Consider the following 23294-nt stretch of genomic DNA (forward strand, 5'->3'; position numbering starts at 1 on the left):
GACACCGACACCATCTCCTCTCCTGAAAGTGCTCGGGTAAAGTTCTGTGGGTATCAGCAACTCTCTGTTACCTCACAAAAAGTGGCTGTTTTTCACGTGAGAGCGACGGCCCAGCTCCAAGGGCTGATTATTAAATTTAGTTTAGACAAGGACGATTCTAGACAGTGTCCCATAATACGGCAAGATAACAAACTGCTGCTGCAGCACAAGTAAAATAAAACAAACTGTTACGGTCTTGTGAATTTATTGATTAATTCAATGACCTTAAAGGAAGGCTTCAGGTAATTATAAACCTTCCATTACAAACTGGCAGGTACTTGCTTTTAATCAGTTATTCTATGTCTTTGTATTCCAACAGTTGTGGCTATTTCCCTGCTGCTCAGCAATCTGCAGTGACACAAAATAGCATTGGAGGGCAGAGTGCTCAGTCCCACACTCCCAAACTTTGGTGCCAAATCCTAATAAAGGTTACTTTCAGCAGTTAACTGGTGTCATGAGTCAAGAGTCCAACAATCCCGGCCTCGCCAATGGGCCAGAAGGATGGCCGCAGAGGGAAAGTGGCACAAATGGGCTGCTCCACTAAAACATGTGGCTCCTGTGAGGGCAGTGCAGTGGGATCTTTACACTGTGGCTAACCCGTGCTGTACCTGCCCCGGGAGTGTTTGATGGGACAGTGTAGAGGGAGCTTTACTCTGTATCTAACCCGTACTGTACCTGCCCCGGGAGTGTTTGATGGGACAGTGTAGAGGGAGCTTTCCTCTGTATCTAACCCGTGCTGTACCTGCCCCGGGAGTGTTTGATGGGACAGTGTAGAGGGAGCTTTCCTCTGTATCTAACCCGTGCTGTACCTGCCCCGGGAGTGTTTGATGGGACAGTGTCGAGGGAGCTTTACTCTGTCTCTAACCCATGCTGTACCTGCCCTGGGACGTTTGATAGGACAGTGTAGAGGGAGCTTTACTCTGTATCTAACCCGTGTTGTACCTGCCCTGGGAGTGTTTGATGGGACAGTGTCGAGGGAGCTTTACTCTGTATCTAACCCGTGCTGTACCTGCCCTGGGACGTTTGATGGGACTCGCCCAACACAATGGAAGTAATTCCATTTACGGAGCTCCTGGTCGTCTCTGTCGGGCCGTTCCAAACTGCTTCGCGTATAACGAATTACTCTGAAGTGCGGTCACTGTTACTCAAGTAAACACAGCGCCTATTTCGCACCCGGTGAATTTCCTTCCCCCCCAGCGAACTGGGAATGTCGACTATTTGGGCTGCCTTCCGTGCCTCCCTCCCTCGTCACTTCCAAGGAGAGACAGCATCTTCAGGTGGACAGTCCGTTTGGCCGATGCCTCCGGGGGAAGGTGTCGAGAGAGAGAGAGAGAGAGAGAAGACGTCATCACTTGCTTCACCCAATCACTCGGAATACGGAGCTCAGGCCCGTGCCATTCAGAAAGGAACTTCTTTCGTCATCAGGTTAAGCGTTTTGGTTGCGATGGTCCGCAGGGCAAAGGTCGGGGCGTCTGGCTTGAAGACCAAGAAGAGCTGGTGCTGCTGGGTCTGGATGCCGTAGCACTTGTGGTCGGTGGCAGCAACGTAGCACTCGGTTGGGGAATGAGTGAAGCCAGTGTGGAACTCCTCATGGAGAGCTGCTGGGAAGAGAAGCAACACAGATAATGTGGCAACTTGCACTTGTATAGCGCCTTTAGTGTAGAAAAACCTCCCAGGGGGAGGGGAGGAAACCGGACACCATTTCTCAACGAACAGTGAAACAGTGAAAATGAACGTAACAATGTACAGGACCAGAGAAAAAAATAATTGGGGCCCATCTGACCGGTCCCAATCAGGAGGAAGGGCATCTAAAAATTTTGTATATTTACCACTCTGCCTGTGAGCATTTCATACACGGAGGGTGGGAAATGAAGAAAACAATTCCCTAGATGATTTTTTAAAAAATTAAAGTTTTAATGGCGGTATACAGACCAGAAGGGACCCAGGTTCGATTCCCGGTCCGTGCTGTTAGACAAAGTGTCCAGTTCCTGATCGTTATCCAGTGACTCCTGTGGGGAAGTCTGCCTGTGTGGGCAGGAGCTGGTTCACTTCCTTCATGGTCAAGTAGCCACCAACACTCGCACTTGCACTTGAAGAAAGGTCACTCGAGCATAATACCGGGGAGGAAAACAGCGTCACTGTCTCTGCAACTGTATCCTGGCTAGAGTCCATGCTTTCAGAGGGGGGGGGTGGGGGGGAAAGAGTTAATCTTGTGACTGGTTATGCTGTTAAATTATTTTCACCTACCAGGCTTGTCTTCACTTGTATCTGCTGGAAAATATGCAGAGACAGCCAGGGTGTAAAACAGTCGCAGAATTGATTTGCATCTTTCAGGAGGAAGTCCTGCTCCTGTAAAAGTTTAATTTTAAAAAAAAATCACAATTAACACCTTTCCTGGCAAATCGTGAGATATCAGCCTTCCATTTTTTGCTCACCATCCAGCCCAGTGGAGGCGGCTTTGGAAGAAACACGAGGAAAGGAAAACTTGGTCAGCAAAGACACAAAACGAAATGTAGCTGGGACTCTGGGGATCCGAGAGAGACTGGGGAACCGTGAGCTTTTCAACATTGAAAGGAAGGATCGTGGAGGTGATCTAATTTTTTCATTCACTGTCTGGATTTGGGCATCACTGGAAAGGCCAGCATTTTATTGCCCATCCCTAGTTGCCTTGAGAAGGTGGTGGTGGGGCTTCTTAAACCACTGCAGTCCCTGTGGTGAAAGTGCTCCCACAGTGCTGTTAGGACGGAAGATCCAGGATTTTGACCCTGTGAAGGATGGGGAACTTGGAGGTGGTGGTGTTCACATGCACCTGCTGCCCTTGTCCTTCTGGGTGGTGGAGGTCACGGGTTTGAGACAGGGAACAACATGGGAACAGGAGAAAGCCAAACCTTTTGCTCTACCTATTCCTGGGGGCTACAAAAATCAAGTCTTGGACGCTATCAGATGTGGTGGGTCCACCTTCTTTACAATGATAACGAGGCATCAGCAGAGAAGTGCCATGCACTGCTACCAATAGGACATTGCCAATGTTACTAATGACAGTAATAAGCCTCAGCTATGTACTTACCCTGCTGTTGGCTGTTTTCAACCCCGTGAGGCTGCAAGGTGAACACATTCTTGTTCTGTTCCCTGTTTATTAACAGAAGACTGGAAAAAACAAAACACAAACGTACATTAAAAAGTAACGTCCACCATTGCGAAACAGCAGAATGGTGATAAATATAAATGAGTTTGCTGAGAATTGCTAGTTATTGATTGGATTGGTATTTCTGTAAACACTTTGCAAACCTCAGCCCCCAAACTATTTAAATCACAGTCAGCAAATAAATCTAACAACACAGATTCTGCCACCACCAGATTAAATGTGGCATCTATACGAGGCTGAAACATTAGATAATTAGCGATATTTAATACCTGGATCAAGATTCAGCCGCTCAGCTTGGATCTATAAATTGGGAGTGAATCCTATTCCCACTGGCTAGAATTCCCACCGGATCCAGCCCTCTCCATTGCCCCCACTATACTGAAATCCAACGGACCAAATTTCTTCCCATTCATTCCCACCGGACAGAATTCCTAATGGATGAAACACTCCATCTCTCCCCCTGTATAAAATCCCAATGGACTGAGCCCCCTCCATCATCCTCCTGTATAAAATCCCAATGGACTGAGCCCCTTCCATCTCTCCCCCTGTATAAAATCCCAATGGACTGAGCCCCCTCCATCTCTCCCCCTGTATAAAATCCCAATGGACGGAACCATATGCCATTTATTTTCATGGCACAGATGCAGACACATGTTCCTCAGTTATCTGATTTTAACCCACCTTCACTACAGTCAATCTACTGGCAATTGACGTCTGCAGACATCTTATCTCAGGATTTAATCATTTCTGTGGAAAATACATGTGCTTATGCAGCATTTTGTGTTGACACTGAATTGTATGATTGGCAGAATGGCCGACAGTACAATGAATAATAAACAGGTTACTTTTAGCCTAGTTTGTAGGGAGTCTGATCTAAGTATATAATGTCTTTGGAAACTTTTACATTTTTTATTGACATATCTTAATGAAGGGCCAAGGTCCATAGTACAGGAAAAAAGAGAGAAGATAAGATAATTCAAGAAATAATGGTAAGGCAACAATGCCAAGTTTGGGTTTTAAAAATCTGCTGATTAGGGAAGCAAGAAGTTCCAGAGTTTGGAGATCCCAGAAAATATGTGTTTGAGTTGGACACGATGTGATGAGTTGTAATGACAACACTTGAGGATTCAGGAGCGAGACGACAATGTGCGATGGAATATTTGGAACTTAGGAGGAACGAGAGAGGAAAGTTCAGAGAAGCACTGATCACCGTAGTATCGATAAATTTAAGAGCGAGAGAGAGAAAGAGAGCAATCAAGATCCTTTCAAATGAGGTGCTTTTTCTTGTACCCTTCCTCAACTTCGGGAGCAGTATTCAAGACTTGGGAGAAGGTCAGGCTTTGAAAAGAGTTGTGAGTTGTTGATAGAAAAAGGATCCAAGTTTCTTGCATTTGCAATGGAGAGGAAGTGGGAATTCCATCTGAGATGAGGTGAGATAAAAGTGTCAATAGGTGAAGGACTAGGATTGGGTGGAGTGTACATGGCCTGAAGGATTAGATGTACAGCCATAAAAGCTAAGAAATGGAAGCTTTTAGCTGGGCTTGAAGAAATGCAGAAAATGAAGTAGGGAATCCATAAAAGAGTGGAGCATACACGGCCTGTGCAGAGCACGCAGGCGCCCACGGCCTGTGCAGAGCACGCAGGCGCCCACGGCCTGTGCAGAGCACGCAGGCGCCCACGGCCTGTGCAGAGCACGCAGGCGCCCACGGCCTGTGCAGAGCACGCAGGCGCCCACGGCCTGTGCAGAGCACGCAGGCGCCCACGGCCTGTGCAGAGCACGCAGGCGCCCACGGCCTGTGGAGTGAAGGGGCCTGATAGGCTGGTTTGGTCTTTTCTCATTCCATTTCCATCCTTATGACACAACTTACCCAATAATGCTGTGGTGTAGAGGAGTGCATGCTGGAAAGGACCGTTGGTGTACCCCGAGACAGGTCTTTAAAGGTTCCAGTAGTGGGCTCCAGAATCTTTCGACTAACTGAGGGGGGAAAAAAAAAGGCAAATCCAAATCTAGTTCGAACAAAGCTCTGTTTTAAAAAAAAACATGGAATTTGCATATAACTCTTCCAAATGTATAACCCCAAGGGACCAAGGCCCTTTCTATTCACTCTCTCTGGATAGAATTCCAGCAGAATAGCTGACAATGCCTTTAAACATTTGCAGAAGGGTTAGCAAAAACAGCGACAGAATAAATTACAGTATAGATGCTGATGCATTGAAATCTGATTACTGTAAGTGATAATCAATAAGGTCACAAAAGTTTATTCCGCAGCTTTGACCCCTCGTCACTTGAACACGCTGAATTAGATATCAGCCAGTCCAGTAGCTTTGACATTGCGACTGGCCTTGGTGGGGGGGGGCGGGGAGAAATAAAATCGAGACGGGCTCCCGCTCCTGATCGCTGTCCAGGAACGCCTGGTTAGAAAGTGCACTGGATTGGTATTTTAAGGTAATTGGCAAAAGAACCAGAAGCGACATGAGGAAATTTTTTTTTTTTTTTTAAAACGCTGCGAGTTGTTATGATCTGGAATGCGCTGCCTGAAAGGGCGGTGGAAGCAGATTCAATAATAACTTTCAAAAGGGAATTGGATAAATACTAAAAGGAGAAAAATTTGCAGGGCTATGGGGAAAGGGACTAATTGAGTAGCTTGTCCAAAGCGCTGGCACAGGAACGATGGGCTGAGAGGCCTCCTTCTGTGTTGTAAGATTCTTTGAGTGTCAGGCAAGAACAGGATTGGGCTCAGCTGCGATACCCTCGAAAAGAGCATCACAGCCATGCCCCATCTAGTTCTACACTTACTGTCGGAGCTCGGAGGCAAACAAGGGGCGGAAAACCAACTCACCTCTGTCTGAACTTCGTGTAAAGAGGGGGTTGGTCCACACAGCATGCACACTTCCACACCAGGGACCAGCTGAAAGGACAGCAGCCTATGGGGTACCTGGAATAAGAGAGGATACCACATGAATCTGTTCCCCAAACCTCAAGAGAAACACAAGCTCAGACCGCTCAGTAATGTCGAAGACTATCAATCGATGCCCATTTTTTAATGCCAGTATAATATAAATGCTACATCTAGCGTGTCACACTTGCAGACTTCTGTCTCACACTGATTGAGACATGTCTCACTGGAATTAAAAAAACAGCACCAAATCACAACTGAACAGATGGGGAAACCTACCAATGAGCAAATAGCATTATTTTTTTTAAAAAGGAGCGAGGAGCCAACTAACAACTAATATAAATAGAAAACACTCAGCGGGTCAGGCAGCAAGTGTGGAGAGAGAGAGAGAGAGAGAAAGAAACAGGGTTAAATATTTCAGGTCGATGATTTTCCACAGATGCTGCCTGACCTGCTGAGCGTTTCCAGCATTTTCTGATTTTATTTCAGATTTCCAGCAGCCGCAGTATTTTGCTTTTGTTTTAGCAACCAATATAGTTTTATTAAAACTAAAACAAAGGCTGATTTCAAATCAGGAAGCTCTGTTCTGAGTTAGGTGACCTCCGACATGGAGTCAGGTGGTACAGGCTCTACAATTGGTCCGATCACCTAGAGCTAGGAGGGGTGGGGGGAGGGGGTTGAATGAGCTCTTAATCCCTGTCCTGTGATGCCAGCTGGATGTTGGGGAAAGACATTTAGGTATCAATGGTGATGCCGCTACAGTCAAATAGCCGGCCAATACTCACTGTCGAGGCTTGGATATGAAGAATGCCCACTTGGATGAGGTACTGGCGGGGTCCCTCGTACGTACGGAACTACACCCAAACCAAAGCCAACGCTTTCAGCACAGCAGGGCAGAAAAACCAAAGGGAGTGGGGGAATGATCAATCCCGATCATGCCTGTGGTCTCTTATCAGATTATGAACCTGGCAAATTGTCTTGCAAGATGTGTTCTCCCTTTAACAGAGTTGTGGTATTTTTGACACATTGCAAAAAACCTAATGGAACAGCATGAAAAATGGTCATTCATTACTGAAGAGTTGTCCGTCACGCTGACAGCGATTAGTGCCTGTGAAATGGAACGAGTAATGAACGCTCCTCATGCAAACTGCAAGCTTCTCGATAGAATAAAATGAATATTACGGAACAGAAGGCCTCAACAAACAATTCAGCCAGGCTCTGCATTGCTATTAAGCGATTCCCCACTGGAAAGTGCACATGTATTTTTTTAAAAATTTGTCCTTGGGATGTGGGTGACACTTTTTGCCCATCCCTCGTCACCCTGAACCAAGTTGGCTTGCTAGGCCACTTCAAAGTGCATTAAGAGCCAACCGTGTGGCGTGGGGACTGGAGTCACGTGGATGCCAGACCGGGTAGGGGGAGGCAGCTTTCCTTCCCTGATGGACAGTAGTCACCCAGTTGGGTATTTTTTTTTTATATAAACAGTCCGCAGCTTTGGTGGTAGTTTGTCCTGGTGCCAGTCCACAAATCACCAGAACTTGCCACGGTGGGATCTGAACTCAAGACCGTTGGGTTGGCAACCCACTACTATAACCACTGTACTCCATTACCTTCCATGGAGGAATAGCTTCCCGACTTTCTCACACTGGAGGGTTGCTAGCGGTCATTCAATTTTATCCCAACATATAAAAAGAACATTCCTTACAGTCGAAACAAAGTGTGAGCATTCGGTTGAGTGACATCTGTGGGACAACACTTCGACATTCCTATAATCTCCCAGGTGACACGGGAAAACTTAACGGTAAATGTTGACAGTAAAGCGTGACCAAAAACCATGGCAACGGGAAGTTAGGTTTGTGGACGGCAGGCACGCACCCAATGCACAGATGGTATCAGCAACTCACCGTAGGGCTGCCATGTGGCAGATAGATGGGATAGTCACGCGATGAGCTGGGCGCCAGGGACCCTACCAGCCATGCCAACAGCATTACCTCCTGGGCTGCCAGCCGCCACCACTTCTCTGTTGCCACGACGACTTTGCCCATGACCATGAGGCACCCAAAGTTACTCTCAGCAGCGGCAACAAATATGTCCAGTGCCTCCTGAAGCAGACCAGAGACAAGAGAAGGTTTTACATTTAGAATAGTACACAAGCCGCTTTAAAAAGGACTAATAACCGAGGCTACGTTACAGCTCAGAGCACAAAGATACTGCCATGGTGAGAGGGCAGGGGCTCTTCCTTATAATTTTTCATTGTGGAGACCTGGTGGGTTTGAATTCAGTCCAGAATGAGCAGATGAAATTCCTCTAACACTCATAAGAAACTACACGAGCTTGGGTCTCAACTCAGTTTCCCAGCAGGTTTACCCTCAGTATAAACCTGGCTCCCATAAAGCATTAACTGCCCATCCAACTCAAGAGAGGCCAGACAATGGCGGACACATTAAGGACTGCTCTTCTCAAATTGTAGTAAAAGGTTGGGGGGGGGCCACTGTAGAGGGAGACTTTTACTGTTCATCTAACACCTGCCTTACCTGATCTTGGAGTGCTTGATGGGGCAGTATAGAGGAGCTATACTGTGCATCTTGCCCAGTTTGCACCTGAGCCAGAAGTGTTTGATAGGACAGTGTAGAGGGAGCTTTACTCTGCATGTACCTGACTTGGGAGTGATTAGTGCTGACAATAAGCCCAGTATTCTTCATCTGTGCTTCTGCCCACCCCCTTTTTACTACTCCCATCCTGTAAAGTGCTCTGAGAAGTGCCTCTGCACATAATGAGTTTGTTAGTAATTTAAATTGCGGCTGATCTTTTCCAACTGAGCCTCCGAGATGATTCACCATCAGCTGTGTTACTCTCGGTGCAGCAGCCCTTCATTATACCAGGTTCCACCAGACACCCCATGCCACCACTGACACCCCAGTGCTCACTGACCTGCAATATGTCGGTGTCTGGAGACACTACACAATCCACGCACTGTGTCAGGTCTCCGATCCAATCCGGGGCAGCCAGGAAACTGTCAATCATCTTGTAACAGGCCTAGAAAAATAGCGAGAGAATTCTCAGCTCAGATGCACAATAAGCAAACCTAATCATCAAAGCCTGTTCACCAGTTTAGCATGGTTGTTAATGTAGATATTAATAATAGCATGGTTGCAATCTATTTAGAAGTATTAAGTTCAAGTTGCATTGCCTTCTGGCAACCTGATTGATTAATCATGTGGTACCCATGGACCAGTGTCTGATTCTGCTGATCTGTGGGAAGCAAGTGACCGATGGGGACTCACCAGATTGTGTCAGTCCAGGAGTCAAAGGATAGCGATCAGGAGCTGGAACCCTGGTTAAACCACAGCAAGCTCCCACAAACAGCAACGTGATAGATGACCAGACAATCTATTTTAGTGGTGTTGGTAGAGGGATAAATATTCAGGACACCGGGGAGAACTCCCCTCATCTTCAAAATAGTGCCATAGGATCTTTTAGGCCCACTTGAGAAGGCAGACGAGGCCTCGGCTTGATGTCTCATCTGAAAATCGGCACCTCCGGCAGTGCAGCACTCCCTCAGTACTGCACTGGGAGCATCAGCCTGGATTCTGTGCTGAAGTCTCCGGAGTGGGTCTTGAACCAACGACCTTCTGATGCAGAGGCGAGAGTGCTACCCACTGAGCCACGGCTGACATTAACAACGTGTCTTGTTCCACAATCCGACTCACCCGGAGATCCCGCTTCAGTCGCTCCACGTTCTTGAGGTTCACCAGATCGTCCAAGCCAATGACCAGCACCTTCCGAGATCAGGAGCACAAAGTTAGGGTGAATCAAAGCCAGTGAGCCTTTGTGAGAATCCCTTCAGTCTGCCAGGGATTCTCTATGCAATTGTAGGTCAGGTGGTGCAATAATCCCTCAGTGTTGCACTGAAGAGTCAGACTAGATTTGTGCTCGAGTCCTGGAGTGGGACTTAGGCACATGAGGAACAGGAGGAGGCCATCCAATTAGATCTCAACTCAATTTCCCTGCCCCCCCATCGCGCCCCCACCCGCCCACCCACCCCTCCCCCCACACCTCCCTTCGGGGCAAGAATACTGCTAGGGGGTGCTGTCCTTCAGATGAGATATTAAACTGAGATCCCCTATACCAAATCTGGTAACCCAGGTGGATATTAAAGATCCCACGGTGCTCAAAGAGCGGGGAGATCTCCTAGTACCTTGGCAAGATCCCTCCCTCAACAGACACTACCCAAAAAAAGAGTAACTGTGCGATCGTGCAACAACAACAACTACTTGCATTTATATAGCGCCTTTAATGTAGTAAAAAGTCCCAAGGCGCTTCACAGGAGCGATTATCGGACAAAATTTGACACCGAGCCACATAAGGAGATATTGGGACAGGTGACCAAAAGCTTGATCAAAGAGCGGTGTGCAAGATGGCTGCTGGGTTTGCCTACGTACAACAGTCATTGCACTTCAAAGTAATTAATTGCACGTTTGAGAGATGTGATAAAGCGCTATATAAATGCGAGACTTTCTTTCTAAGCGGGAGGTTGTGAATCTGAGCTGGGCGGCGCAGAGAGACACTACAGTTAGTCTCAGCGTCCCTGCGCAAGTATAGGGGAAAACATTGGTCATGGCTCCTGGGCTTGCTTGCTGACCAGCGATACCTATTGGAGCTGCACGAGGTAAGGGCACAACTGGGCATTGGCTTTGATGGCTGCCATGATCAAATGGCCGTTGGCTGTCCAGGTTCGTGAAGAACGCGCATTCGGGTGAGGTATCAACAACACCGTGCGTTTATATAGCACCTTTAATGTAGTAAAACGTCCCAAGGTGCTTCACCGGAGCGATTATCGAACGAAATTTGACACCGAGCCACATAAGGAGCTATTAGGACAAGTGACCAAAAGCTTGGTCAAAGTGGTAGGTTTTAAGGGACATCTTAAAGGAGGAGAGAGAGAGGTTTAGAGAAGGAATTGCAGAGCTGAGGGCATAGGCAGCTGAAGGCACGGCCGCCAAGGGTGGAGCGAGGGGAAGTGGGGGATGTGCAAGAGGCCAGAATTGGAGGAACGCAGAGATTTCGCAGGGTTGTAGGGCTGGAGGAGGTTATAGAGATAGAGAGGGGCAAGGTCATAGAGGGATTTGAACACGAGGATGAGAATTTTAAATATCAGAGGGAGAAATACAATTATTATGCTGGTAGTCACAGCAGCCACCTACATCTCGTACTGAGCAGCCCACTCGTCAAATATTATTTTGAGTTTATATATGACCTTTTCTGAGCAAACGTTGTCCGTACTGGGGCGAGGGATGTTAGTGCAGCGGAACGGACCACATTTTACATCCAGCATCAAAGAACTCACAGGTGAGTCCTGACAAACCGCCTCTAGAAGGCGGCTCACCAGCACCTTCTCTCAAGGGCAATTAGGGACGGGCAATAAATGCCGGCCTCGCCAGCGACGCCCACATCCCATGAACGAATAATAAAAAAAATCCCAAACTCGGAGGTGCACCGGTCTCCGCCCCAGTGCGGCGACTCGCCCATTTCCCACACCGGCCTCCGTTTGGCCTCAGCGACGCTGCCGTGCTGCTAATGCAAATCTGCCAGCGGGAAGCTGCCACCCAACAGGCTGGATGGACCAGAGGGCCTTTCGTTGTTCGTAAGTTCGTGACAGCTGATACCTGTACATGCACGTTTTTTAAAAATCTGCCGATCTGAATTAGACGTCATTCTGCAGACTCACCATGGCACTGAACACGTTGTCTAACAGGCGGCTGAGGTAAAGGTCACTTGCATCTTCCTCAGAGGTCATGACGATGAGTGTGATGCTGCGTAACCATGGAAACAAGCTGTTAGCACAGTATGGATTACATCTACAGGCATATTTTTGGGCACCTGTGCAGCTAGACTGAGTGGCTGCTAACGTGTCTCTGGAACACAGGCACTAAATATTATGCAAAACTGGTGCCTTCAGCTGCCTAGGCCCCACACTCTGGAAATCCCTCCCTAAACCCCTCTGCCTCTCTCTCCCCCTTAAAACCTGCCTCTTTGACCAAGCTTTCGGTCACCTGTCCTAGTATCTCCTTATGAGGCTTGGGGAGAACGCCTCTGTGAAGCACCTTGTGACGTTTTACTCTGTTAAAGGCGCCATATAAATGCAAGTTGCTGTTGTTACCCATCGAGCCACTAGGGGGGCTTTCTCCACATTAGTAATTGGGATCATTCTATGCACTTCACGAGCACATTTGCCTTCATATCCAGGGAGGGCGAAGAGCCACACCAGCTGGTAGTTATTTCTGACTGCAATATTTCAGTGACGAAACGAAGGGGTAGAAAGAAAAACCTGGCGTACCCCTTTACTGAATGCGCTGGACTTTTAAAGCCAGGAGATTTTATTACCGGCAAAGATTTTCCTTTCTTTGCTCCACCCAGGAATGCTAAACATCCGGGGGCCATGAGGTGAAATTCTACCCCCGGTGTGTTTCGATACAAAAATGGTTTTTGAGATGTGCTGTCACACCTGGCTACAGAATAGGCGGCCTCCCCAGTATGAAAACATACGAGGAAAATCATTGTTTTTTTTATAATAAAGCTAATTTTAACTGTGACCTTGAATTAACGTCATGCTGAGCCAGATCCAGTACGGATTCCTGGACCTTCGTTCAACCTCACCTGTCCTGGAAGACTCTCCAGAAGACCCTGGTGTTCTCAGTACAGGTGCTGGTCAGTAGAACATCCTGGTTACTCCCAAACATGTGCACTCCGTTTAGAGAACCGATCACGGAGAACGGAAGCTACAAAAAAAAAAGTGATTTACTGAGAAAGTCATGAACCATTCAGCCTATTCCTTCCGACCGACCCCCACGGTTGCCAACTCTGGTTGGGCACATTCGTGGAGATTTCATCACATCACCTCCTGCCTCCAACCGCCCCGCCCCCACACTCCTGTCATTGGTCATCCGACATGTCCATCCTCACGGTGCCCCGCCTTCTCGTGGCCAATTGGAAACCGAACAGACTCTTCATTGGCCGATTCTTGACTGTCAGTCAAAGAGCCTTTTTATCCCATGTCCAATATTTTTACAACTAGTAAACAAAAGTGTTCAAAGAAATGTTTTTAAAAACACAATATTTTTAATGTCCCAATGATTTTTCACCCTGGATTTTGCTCGCAGCAGTGGCCTAGAGATTAATCTTTCATTCTTGGAGACAGGTTGGTAACCCCTACGCCCCCTCCATATACAACATGCACCAGCATGGACACTCCCTCACCTACTGCAGGAAGCACAGGCAAAACTTCCAAGGGAAATCCTGAAGTTCATTCCTGATCCCAGAGGTAATGTAGCAAAATTCCAGAAGATCTAACATTCCAATCTATGTTATATTATTCATAAATTGGCCACCAAAAAAAATGATTCCCCCCCCCCACCCCATTTTTCTTCTGTGCCCCACGATGAGGAAGACATTAATTATTAAGGTTTGTAATAAACTTCCATCAGCAGTATGGAACCATGGATCTCAAACTCCAATTCCATTTCACCCACCAAATCCAGGGCTGCCAACTTTTACCCATCCAAAACCAGACAGGTGATGGGGAGGAGGGCATTGGACCTACTCTTGCATAGGCAGAGCGATTTCTTTTTAAATCCACTAAAATGACCACAGCTGGTCACCACCAATGTCAAATGGGTGGTCAGACATAAGAACATTTTCCTGCACGATCCCCATATCCCTTCATGCCTTTAATATCTAGAAATCTATCGATCTCTGTTTTGAATGTACTCAATGACTGAGCCTGCACAGCCCTCTGGGGTAGAGAATTCCAAAGATTCACCACCCTCCGAGTGAAGAAATTTCTCCTCATCTCAGTCTTAAATGGCCGACCCCGTATCCTGAGACTGTGACCCCTGGTTCTAGACTCCCCAGCCAGGGGAAACATCCTCCCTGCATCTACCCTGTCGAACCCTGTAAGAATTTTGTATGGTTCAATGAGATCACCCCTCATTCTTCTAAACTCTAGAGAATACAAGCTTAGTCTACTCAATCCCTCCATCCCAGGAATCAGTCTGGTGAACCTTCGTTGCACCGCCTCTATGGCAAGTATATCCTTTCTTAGATAAGGAGACCAAAACTGTACACAATACTCCAGGTGTGGTCTCACCAAGGCCCTGTATAATTGCATAAGGTGGCACAACCAAGGCATGAATGGACACCATGCCCTCTGCACCCACTTAGTCTCTAATTAAAAAGAGAAGTAAAACTTCTTCCACCCATCCCCCCAATCTCCATGACAATAACTTCTGCACAGCTGGTGTGAAATTGCATTGCCCCTTTTTTTTTCCTTCTTTAAATGTCCCTGCAACACAACAATACTTAATAAGCTTCTGATTTTATTCAAATTGCAGCCAAGAGAATTAAAAAAAAAATAATCACCTTGTATTATAAAGGCGAGTGAGTGAATTACCTGCCTGCTCTCCCCCTTGCTCCTGCAGTACAGAGGGACCCCACTGCTGGTTGCTAAGCACAGTAGCTGCACGGTGCCCGCCATCTTGTTCAACTATGTTCTCCCTCCTCCCCTTCTCTTTCCCGAGGCACGCCGGGAAAAAAAGAACGCACTGCGTCGCCTGGCAACCGCGCGCCGCCGCTCCCTGGCAACCGCCCACGCATGCGCAGTGCTGGAAATGATGCTCGCTCTTCCCAGAAAGTTTGTCCCAAATGAAGTGAAGGAAAAAAATGGCAGCACCTTCTTTCAAGCAAATATTTGAACAAAATATTAAAAAGAGAGTTAATCGCGTATAACTATTCTGTCCGGCGACAAATGTTTTCAAAAACTATATATATTTAGAAAGTTTATAGAATCATTGAAGTTTCAAAAGTTATTAAAACTTTTGCAAACAGCATGGATTGGCTCAGGCTTTGCAATCAATTAAAGCAACTCCTTCGTTTTTATGCAGCAAAATCAGTTATGCCACTTGATCTAATTGATCTGTAATGATATATTAAAAATCTTACCTCTGTAGGCAATTCATAGAATCATAGAAGTTTACAACATGGAAACAGGCCCTTCGGCCCAACATGTCCATGTCGCCCAGTTTATACCACTAAGCTAGTCCCAATTGCCTGCACTTGGCCCATATCCCTCTATACCCATCTTACCCATGTAACTGTCCAAATGCTGTTTAAAAGACAAAATTGTACCCGCCTCTACTACTGCCTCTGGCAGCTCGTTCCAGACACTCACCACCCTTTGAGTGAAAGAAATTGCCCCTCTGGACCCTTTTGTATCTCTCCTCTCTCACCTTAAATCTATGTCCCCTCGTTATAGACTCCTCTACCTTTGGGAAAAGATTTTGACTATCTACCTTATCTATGCCCCTCATTATTTTATAGACTTCTATAAGATCACCCCTTAACCTCCTACTCTCCAGGGAAAAAAGTCCCAGTCTATCTAACCTCTCCCTATAAGTCAAACCATCAAGTCCCGGTAGCATCCTAGTAAATCTTTTCAGCACTCTTTCTAGTTTAATAATATCCTTTCTATAATAGGGTGACCAGAACTGTACACAGTATTCCAAGTGTGGCCTTACCAATGTCTTGTACAACTTCACCAAGACATCCCAACTCCTGCATTCAATGTTCTGACCAATGAAACCAAGCATGCCGAATGCCTTCTTCACCATCCTATCCACCTGTGACTCCACTTTCAAGGAGCTATGAACCTGTTATTCAGTTACTCCCCAAGCCTTCCACGAGTTAAATGAAATGCCTAAGATGATAAGAAACAGACTCTGCATTCTCTACAAACTGAACTGCCAAGCTGGATTTGTTGCTCATTTCCTCTCTGAGGCTAAGATAACTGTCTCAGTTGTCACTGGTGTGTCTCTCGACCGTGGAAGTCCTGTGAAAATATAGATCCTGCAGTTGCATCCTCTGACTGAGATATCATCTAAATATAAAGAGACTCCCTAATTGTCCCAATGTATCTGAAGGATGCCGGATGTTCAGATTTGTAACGTGTATCAGTTTCCTGATCCCAGAATACCTCTTTGATGGACTCATTGCTGGGATCATTGGTCCACTTTACAGACACATAGCAGGAGTCTGAGGAGCACAAATAGACAGATTTCACTGAAACCGGGGATAAATCCATTTGCCTTTATAAGTTTGGCACTATTTTATTCCGGGCTAATAGACATTTAAGAGCCATAATCCGATGCACCGCAGCATCCAGTAACCCCCCATAGGAGAGATCAGAGAATGACACACTGTATAATCCTGCCCCCACATTGGATAGACTGATATAATGCACCACCCAGCCCCCCCATTGGACAGACTGACAAATGCAAATCTTTTTTTGGGAAAGGAGGAGACGTAAAGGAAAGCAAACAAAATCTCATAACATATTTAGATGCTTATTTCAACCACTGAGGGGAATGAAAGTGAGTTGAATTGGATTTGTTAACAGCAAAACTGATAATAAATCAATTGCTGCCTTCCCAGAAGAAAATTGTACCCAATCCCAGAAGTGAAAAAACTTTACTCAAACTTTCTGTGCTGATTGACCACCTTAGTGAATATCTGGACTGTAACAGGAATTCCGGATGAGACTTAATGTGAACTTGCTGGAAGACCAATCGTACATAACTCATCCCCAAGGCTGCCAGCTGCCCTCTGCAATGCTGTCCTTGGAGGGATAGAGGCCGAGGCAAATGTCATCATTTCTGGCTGAGGAGGTTTTTTGTCTATGTGTGCAGTGTGAACTGTACAGTATGAAGAAAGAAAGAACTTGCATTTATATAGCGCCTTTCACGACCTCAGGACGTCCCAAAGCGCTTTAGAGCCAATGAAGAGTCAGTCTATGGTCACCTTGAACCTTGGTCAGCAAGGAGTTACACTCTGCTCTCAACTGAGTCTAAGTCAAACAGAACTAAGTTTAGACTCGGGGTGGAAATTCTCCATCCTACTCGCTTCACATGTCTGCCAGTTGCCTTCCCTCAGTAATAGGGCTGAGTACCAATGTGGTGAGATTTCACATTATTTCAGTGAACTCTAGACCACTGAATTAGTTCCATGCGTTTCGTCCGCTGTGTCTAAAGAGATTTATATCGAACCTTTCATGACCTCAGGATGTCCCAAAGCGCTTTACAGCCAATAACGTACTTTTGAAGTATTGTCACTGTTGTAATGTAGGAAAGGTGGAAACTATTCTGCGCACAGCAAGGTCCCACAAACAACAATGTGATAATGACTACATAATCTGTTTTAGTGATGTTGGTTGAGGTATAAATATTGGCCAGGACACCGGGGAGAATTCCTCTGCTTTTCTTCGAAATAGTGCCATGGGATCTTTTACATCCACCTGAGAGGGCAGATGGGGCCTCGGTTAAAGTCTCATTTGAAAGACGGCACCTCCGACAGTGCAGCACTCCATCAGTGCTGCACTGAAGTGTCAGCCTAGATTGTGTGCTCAAGATCCTGAAATGGGACTATAAGCCCACAACCTTCTGACTCAGGAGTGAGAGTGCTACTGACTGAGTCACGGCTGACTTATGCTGAAACTGCTGCCTCACATAGAAGTTACAACATGGAAACAGGCCCTTCGGCCCAACATGTCCATGTCGCCCAGTTTATACCACTAAGCTAGTCCCAATTGCCTGCACTTGGCCCATATCCCTCTATACCCATCTTACCCATGTAACTGTCCAAATGCTTTTTAAAAGACAAAATTGTACCTGCCTCTACTACTGCCTCTGGCAGCTCGTTCCAGACACTCACCACCCTTTGAGTGAAAAAATTGCCCCTCTGGACCCTTTTGTATCTCTCCCCTCTCACCTTAAATCTATGACCCCTCGTTATAGACTCCACTACCTTTGGGAAAAGATTTTGACTATCTACCTTATCTATGCCCCTCATTATTTTATAGACTTCTATAAGATCACCCCTTAACCTCCTACTCTCCAGGGAAAAAAGTCTCAGTCTATCCAACCTCTCCCTATAAGTCAAACCATCAAGTCCCGGTAGCATCCTAGTAAATCTTTTCTGCACTCTTTCTAGTTTAATAATATCTTTTCTATAATAGGGTGACCAGAACTGTACACAGTATTCCAAGTGTGGCCTAACTAATGTCTTGTACAACTTCAACAAGACATCCCAACTCCTGTATTCAATGTTCTGACCAATGAAACCAAGCATGCTGAATGCCTTCTTCACCACCCTATCCACCTGTGACTCCACTTTCAAGGAGCTATGAACCTGTACTCCTAGATCTCTTTGTTCTATAATTCTCCCCAACGCCCTACCGTTAACGGAGTAGGTCCTGGCCCGATTCGATCTACCAAAATGCATCACCTCACATTTATCTAAATTAAACTCCATCTGCCATTCATCGGCCCACTGGCCCAATTTATCAAGATCCCGTTGCAATCCTAGATAACCTTCTTCACTGTCCACAATGCCACCAATCTTGGTGTCATCTGCAAACTTACTAACCATGCCTCCTAAATTCTCATCCAAATCATTAATATAAATAACAAATAACAGCGGACCCAGCACCAGTTTGAAAAACAACCCTCTACAACCACCCTCTGTCTTCTGTCGTCAATCCAATTTTGTATCCAATTGGCTACCTCACCTTGGATCCCGTGAGATTTAACCTTATGTAACAACCTACCATGCGGTACCTTGTCAAAGGCTTTGCTAAAGTCCATGTAGACCACGTCTACTGCACAGCCCTCATCTATCTTCTTGGTTACCCCTTCAAAAAACTCAATCAAATTCGTGAGACATGATTTTCCTCTCACAAAACCATGCTGACTGTTCCTAATCAGTCCCTGCCTCTCCAAATGCCTGTAGATCCTGTCTCTCAGAATACCCTCTAACAACTTACCCACTACAGATGTCAGGCTCACCGGTCTGTAGTTCCCAGGCTTTTCCCTGCCACCCTTCTTAAACAAAGGCACAACATTTGCTACCCTCCAATCTTCAGGCACCTCACCTGTAGCTGTCGATGATTCAAATATCTCTGCTAGGGGACCCGCAATTTCCTCCCTAACCTCCTGGGATACGTTTCATCAGGCCCCGGAGATTTATCTACCTTGATGCGCGTTAAGACTTCCAGCACCTCCCTCTCTGTAATATGTACACTCCTCAAGACATCACTATTTATTTCCCCAAGTTCCCTAACATCCATGCCTTTCTCAACCGTAAATACCGATGTGAAATATTCATTAGGATCTCACCCATCTCTTGTGGTTCCGCACATAGATGACCTTGTTGATCCTTAATTCCTGTCAACTTTTATTTAATATGAATTCCTATGTCTACATTTATAATGGAAACTCCCTATGTAAAGGTGTCACGCTGTAATTACATGTTTCTGCCTAATGGAGGCACTGCACTGTCACCACTGAGAGGAGGGCGTAGTTACAGCATGGCTCAGCCACATAGTCAGTTCCATTCTTGTTTCCATTTTTATTAGGCAAGGGTATTAAGGGTTACGGAACCAAGTCAGGTAGATGATCAGCCATGATCTAATTGAATGGCGGAACAGGCTCGAGGGGCTGAATGGCCTCCTCATGTTTCTATGTTCCATTCAAACTGTGGACATGGGAATTTACAATGGAAGTAGAAAGATAAGGACAGAATATATAACTTTAAAATGCAGTCTGAATTACAACTGCAAGACCTAGTCCAATTATCCCCCACTTTCATCTGAAGACTACATTTGTGCAATGTTGCAGGAGATCGACTAGTAATTAGTAAAACTTGTATTTATCTAGTGTAGTAAGATGTTTCTCACTTCATAGAAAATTCTGAGTTACTTTGAAGTGCGGTCACTACTAAGCAAGCAACAGCCATTCCGCACAGAGCAAGATCCCACGAACAGCAACGGAATAAACAATCAGTTTTATCTGTTTTGGTTGAGGGAGGAATGTTAGTCAGGACACCTCTCTGCTATCTGAAAGGCAACACTGCTTCAGTGCTGCCCTCAACCTAGATAATGTACTTATGCTTGAACATACAATCTTCTGATGGAAAGAGGAGATGTACTTCAAATTGAGCCAAGCTGACAACGATAGTCAGGACATGAAGAATGAGCACTTGTGTAAGGTAATGTAGGGTCAGCAGCACCACCAGAATGATACCCAGTCATCTGAGCAGAAAATTGGGGGAAAAAGACAATCCATCCAGTTTGATATCATCTTTCTTATCATCAGTCAGGCTTTTTAGTGGTTGGGTGGAGGTTTGAGAGCAGTTCTGAGGGTCAAAAGGGAGAGACTATGATACTTTTTAATAAATGTATTTAAATTGTTATGTCTAACACATATATAATTCCCCCTCCCACAGAAAACCCTCCAAATGGTTTCCCAGCCAGTCAACCTTCTCTCTAGTTAAGCCAATTAACCAATTATTCATCTAATTTTTGTTTGTGCGCACAAAATGGCTGCCACATTCAGCTGCATAACCATCAGTTAATAATTGTGCATGAAATGCTTTGAGATATTTCTGAGAGTTTGAAAAAATGCTGCATAAATGCAGGTCCTTCTTTTTTAAGAATATGCAAGAAAATAAGAGAAAAAAAACTTGTATTCAGAAAGCACATTTCACATCATCAGGATGTTTCACAGCCAATCAATTACTTTTGAAACGTTGTAATGTAGGAAACGCGACAGCCAGATTGTACAAAGCAAGATCCCGCAAACAGCAATCTGATACTGACCAGATAATCTGTTTTTAGTCATTTTGGTTGAGGGATAAACATTGGCCAGGTCACCGAGGAGAACTCCCCTGCTTAACTTCGAAATAATGCCCTGGGATCTTTCACGCCCAACTGAGAGGGCAGACGGGGCCACGGTTTAATGTCTCATCTAAATGACGGCACCTCCGGCAGTGCAGCACTCCCTCAGTATTGCACTGAAAAGTCCTGCCTGGATTATGTGCACAAGACTCTGGAAATGGAGCTTGAACCCGCAACTTTCTGATCGAAAGACAGTGCGCTACCACACAGCCAAGGCTGAAACTTAAATATAGATGTAGTGGTGGCAGGACAGTTGGTCTTTTAAGTGGCTGAACTAAAATAGGCCTTCCTCATCTGTGTTCATCTTGTGATCTTCCTTTTTTTCAAAGTTGGTTTCAAGTAAAAAGCTCCACTAAAAATATCACTCACTCAAAGTACTTCCTCTTTTTCACTGTATTTGAAAAATAATATTGGGGCTCTTCTCATGCTAACCGAGAAAACAAGGGAACACTGGCCAATAGCTTCAAGGCCAAGTGTCTGCAGAGATAGTGGATGCATTGGTTGTGATCTTCCAAAATTCCCTCGATTACGGAACGTCCCAGCGGATTGGAAGGTAGCAAATGTAACCCCGCTATTCAAGAAAGGAGGGAGAGAGAAAACAGGGAATTAGAGGCCAGTTCGCCTGACATCAGTTGTCGGGAAAATGCTGGAATCCATTATTAAGGAAGTGGTAACAGGGCATTTAGAAAATCATAATATGATTAGGCAGAGTCAACATGGTTTTATGAAAGGAAAATCGTGTTTGATAAATTTATTAGAGTTCTTTGAGGATGTAACTAGCAGGGTTGATAAGGGGGAACCAGTGGATGTAGTATATTTGGATTTTCAAAAGGCATTCAATAAGGTGCCACATAAAAGGTTGTTATGCAAGATAAGGGCTTATGGGGTTAGGGGTAATATATTAGCATGGATAGAGGATTGGTTATTGGACAGAAAAGAGAGTAGGGATAAACGGGTAATTTTCAGGTTGTCAGGCTGTAACTAGTGGGGTGCCGCAAGGATCAGTGCTTGGGCCTCAGCTATTTACAATCTATATTAATGACTTAGATGAAGGGACCGAGTGTAATGTATCCAAGTTTGCTGATGATACAAAGCTAGGTGAGAAAGTAAGCTGTGAGGAGGACACAAAGAGTCTGCAAAGGGAAATAGACAGGTTAAGCGAGTGGGCAAGAAGGTGGCAGATGGAGTATAATGTAGGAAGAATAGAAAAACAGAATATTTTTTAAAATGGTGAGAAACTATTGAATGTTGGTGTTCAGGGAGACTTGGGTTACCTTGTCCACGAAACACAGAAAGTTAGCATGCAGGTACAGCAAGCAATTAGGAAGGCAAATGGCATGTTGGCCTTTATTGCAAGGGAGTTGGAGTACAAGAGTAAGGAAGTCTTGCTACAATGGCTTTGGTGAGACCATACCTAGAGTACTGTGCACAGTTTTGGTCTCCTTATCTAAGGAAGGATACACTTGCCTTAGAGGCAGTGCAACAAAGGTTCACTAGATTAATTCCTGGGATGAGAGGGTTGTCCTATGAGGACAGATTGAGTAAAATGGGCCTATTTTCTCTGGAGTTTAGAAGAATGAGAGATGATCTCATTGAAAAATATAGGATTCTGAGGGGGCTTGACAGATGCCGAGAGGTTGTTTCTCCTGGTTGGAGACTCTAGAACTAGGGGAGCATAGTCTCCTGATAAGGGATCAGCCATGTAAGTCTGAGATACGGAGGAATTTCTTCATTCAGGTTGTGAATCTTTGGAATTCTCTACCCAAGGGGAGCTGTAGATGCTGAGTCGTTGAGTATATTCAAGGCTGAGATAGATATATTTTTGGACTCTAGGGGAATCAAGGGATATGGGAATCGGGCGGGAAAGTGCAGTTGAGGTCGAAGATCAGCCATGATCTGATTGAATGGCGGAGCAGGCTCGAGGGGCCGAATGGCCTACCGCTGCTCCTAATTCTTATGTCAGCTGTGGCTCAGCGGTGGCACTCTTCCATCTGAGTCAGAAGGTTGTGGGTTCAAGTCCCACTCCTGAGACTTTAGCTCAAAATCCAGACTGACACTTCCCAGTGCAGTACTGAGGGAGTGCTACATTGTCAGAGAGGCTGCCTTTTGGATGAGATGTTAAACTGTCTGCCCTCTTAGGTGGACGTAAAAGATCCCATGGTACTATTTTGGAGAAGAGCAGAGGAGATCTCCCCAGTGTCCTGGCCAATACTTATCCTTCAACCAACACCACTGAAACAGATTACTTGGTCATTGTCTCACTGCTGTTTGTGGGATCATGCTGTGCACAAATTGGTGTTTCCTACATTACAACAGTAACTATACTTAATTGTCTGTAAAGTGCTTTGGGACATCCTGAGATTGCGAAAGGTGCCATATAAATTCAATATATTTTCTTACCTTTTTTTTGTTATTGGTTCAAACAAAATAT

The 23294-nt window shown here is 45.6% G+C and overlaps 1 protein-coding gene across 5 annotated transcripts; it reads right to left on the reverse strand.

Annotated features, from left to right (window-relative positions):
- Window positions 1-227: 227 nt before the first annotated feature.
- On the reverse strand, window positions 228-23284 carry fuz (fuzzy planar cell polarity protein). Of its 5 annotated transcripts, none has more exons than XM_067974373.1 (11): window positions 23264-23284; window positions 12739-12860; window positions 11810-11894; window positions 9792-9860; window positions 9013-9117; window positions 7986-8183; window positions 6025-6120; window positions 5053-5159; window positions 3107-3186; window positions 2287-2388; window positions 228-1640 (listed from the first exon to the last, which is right to left on the reverse strand). In XM_067974373.1, the coding sequence occupies exons 2-11, from the start codon at window positions 12819-12821 to the stop codon at window positions 1438-1440; spliced, it is 1128 nt and encodes a 375-aa protein (XP_067830474.1). In that variant the 5' UTR covers window positions 12822-12860; window positions 23264-23284; the 3' UTR covers window positions 228-1437. The 5 variants fall into 5 exon arrangements, with proteins under 5 accessions (XP_067830474.1, XP_067830471.1, XP_067830470.1 ...); XM_067974370.1 differs by lacking the exon at window positions 23264-23284 and adding an exon at window positions 14531-14637 and having other exon boundaries at window positions 228-1637; XM_067974369.1 differs by lacking the exon at window positions 23264-23284 and adding an exon at window positions 14531-14637.
- Between the last annotated feature and the right edge of the window lie 10 nt (window positions 23285-23294).

Source organism: Heptranchias perlo, chromosome 40 (assembly GCF_035084215.1).
Source record: "Heptranchias perlo isolate sHepPer1 chromosome 40, sHepPer1.hap1, whole genome shotgun sequence".
NCBI classification, from domain to species: Eukaryota; Metazoa; Chordata; class Chondrichthyes; order Hexanchiformes; family Hexanchidae; genus Heptranchias; species Heptranchias perlo.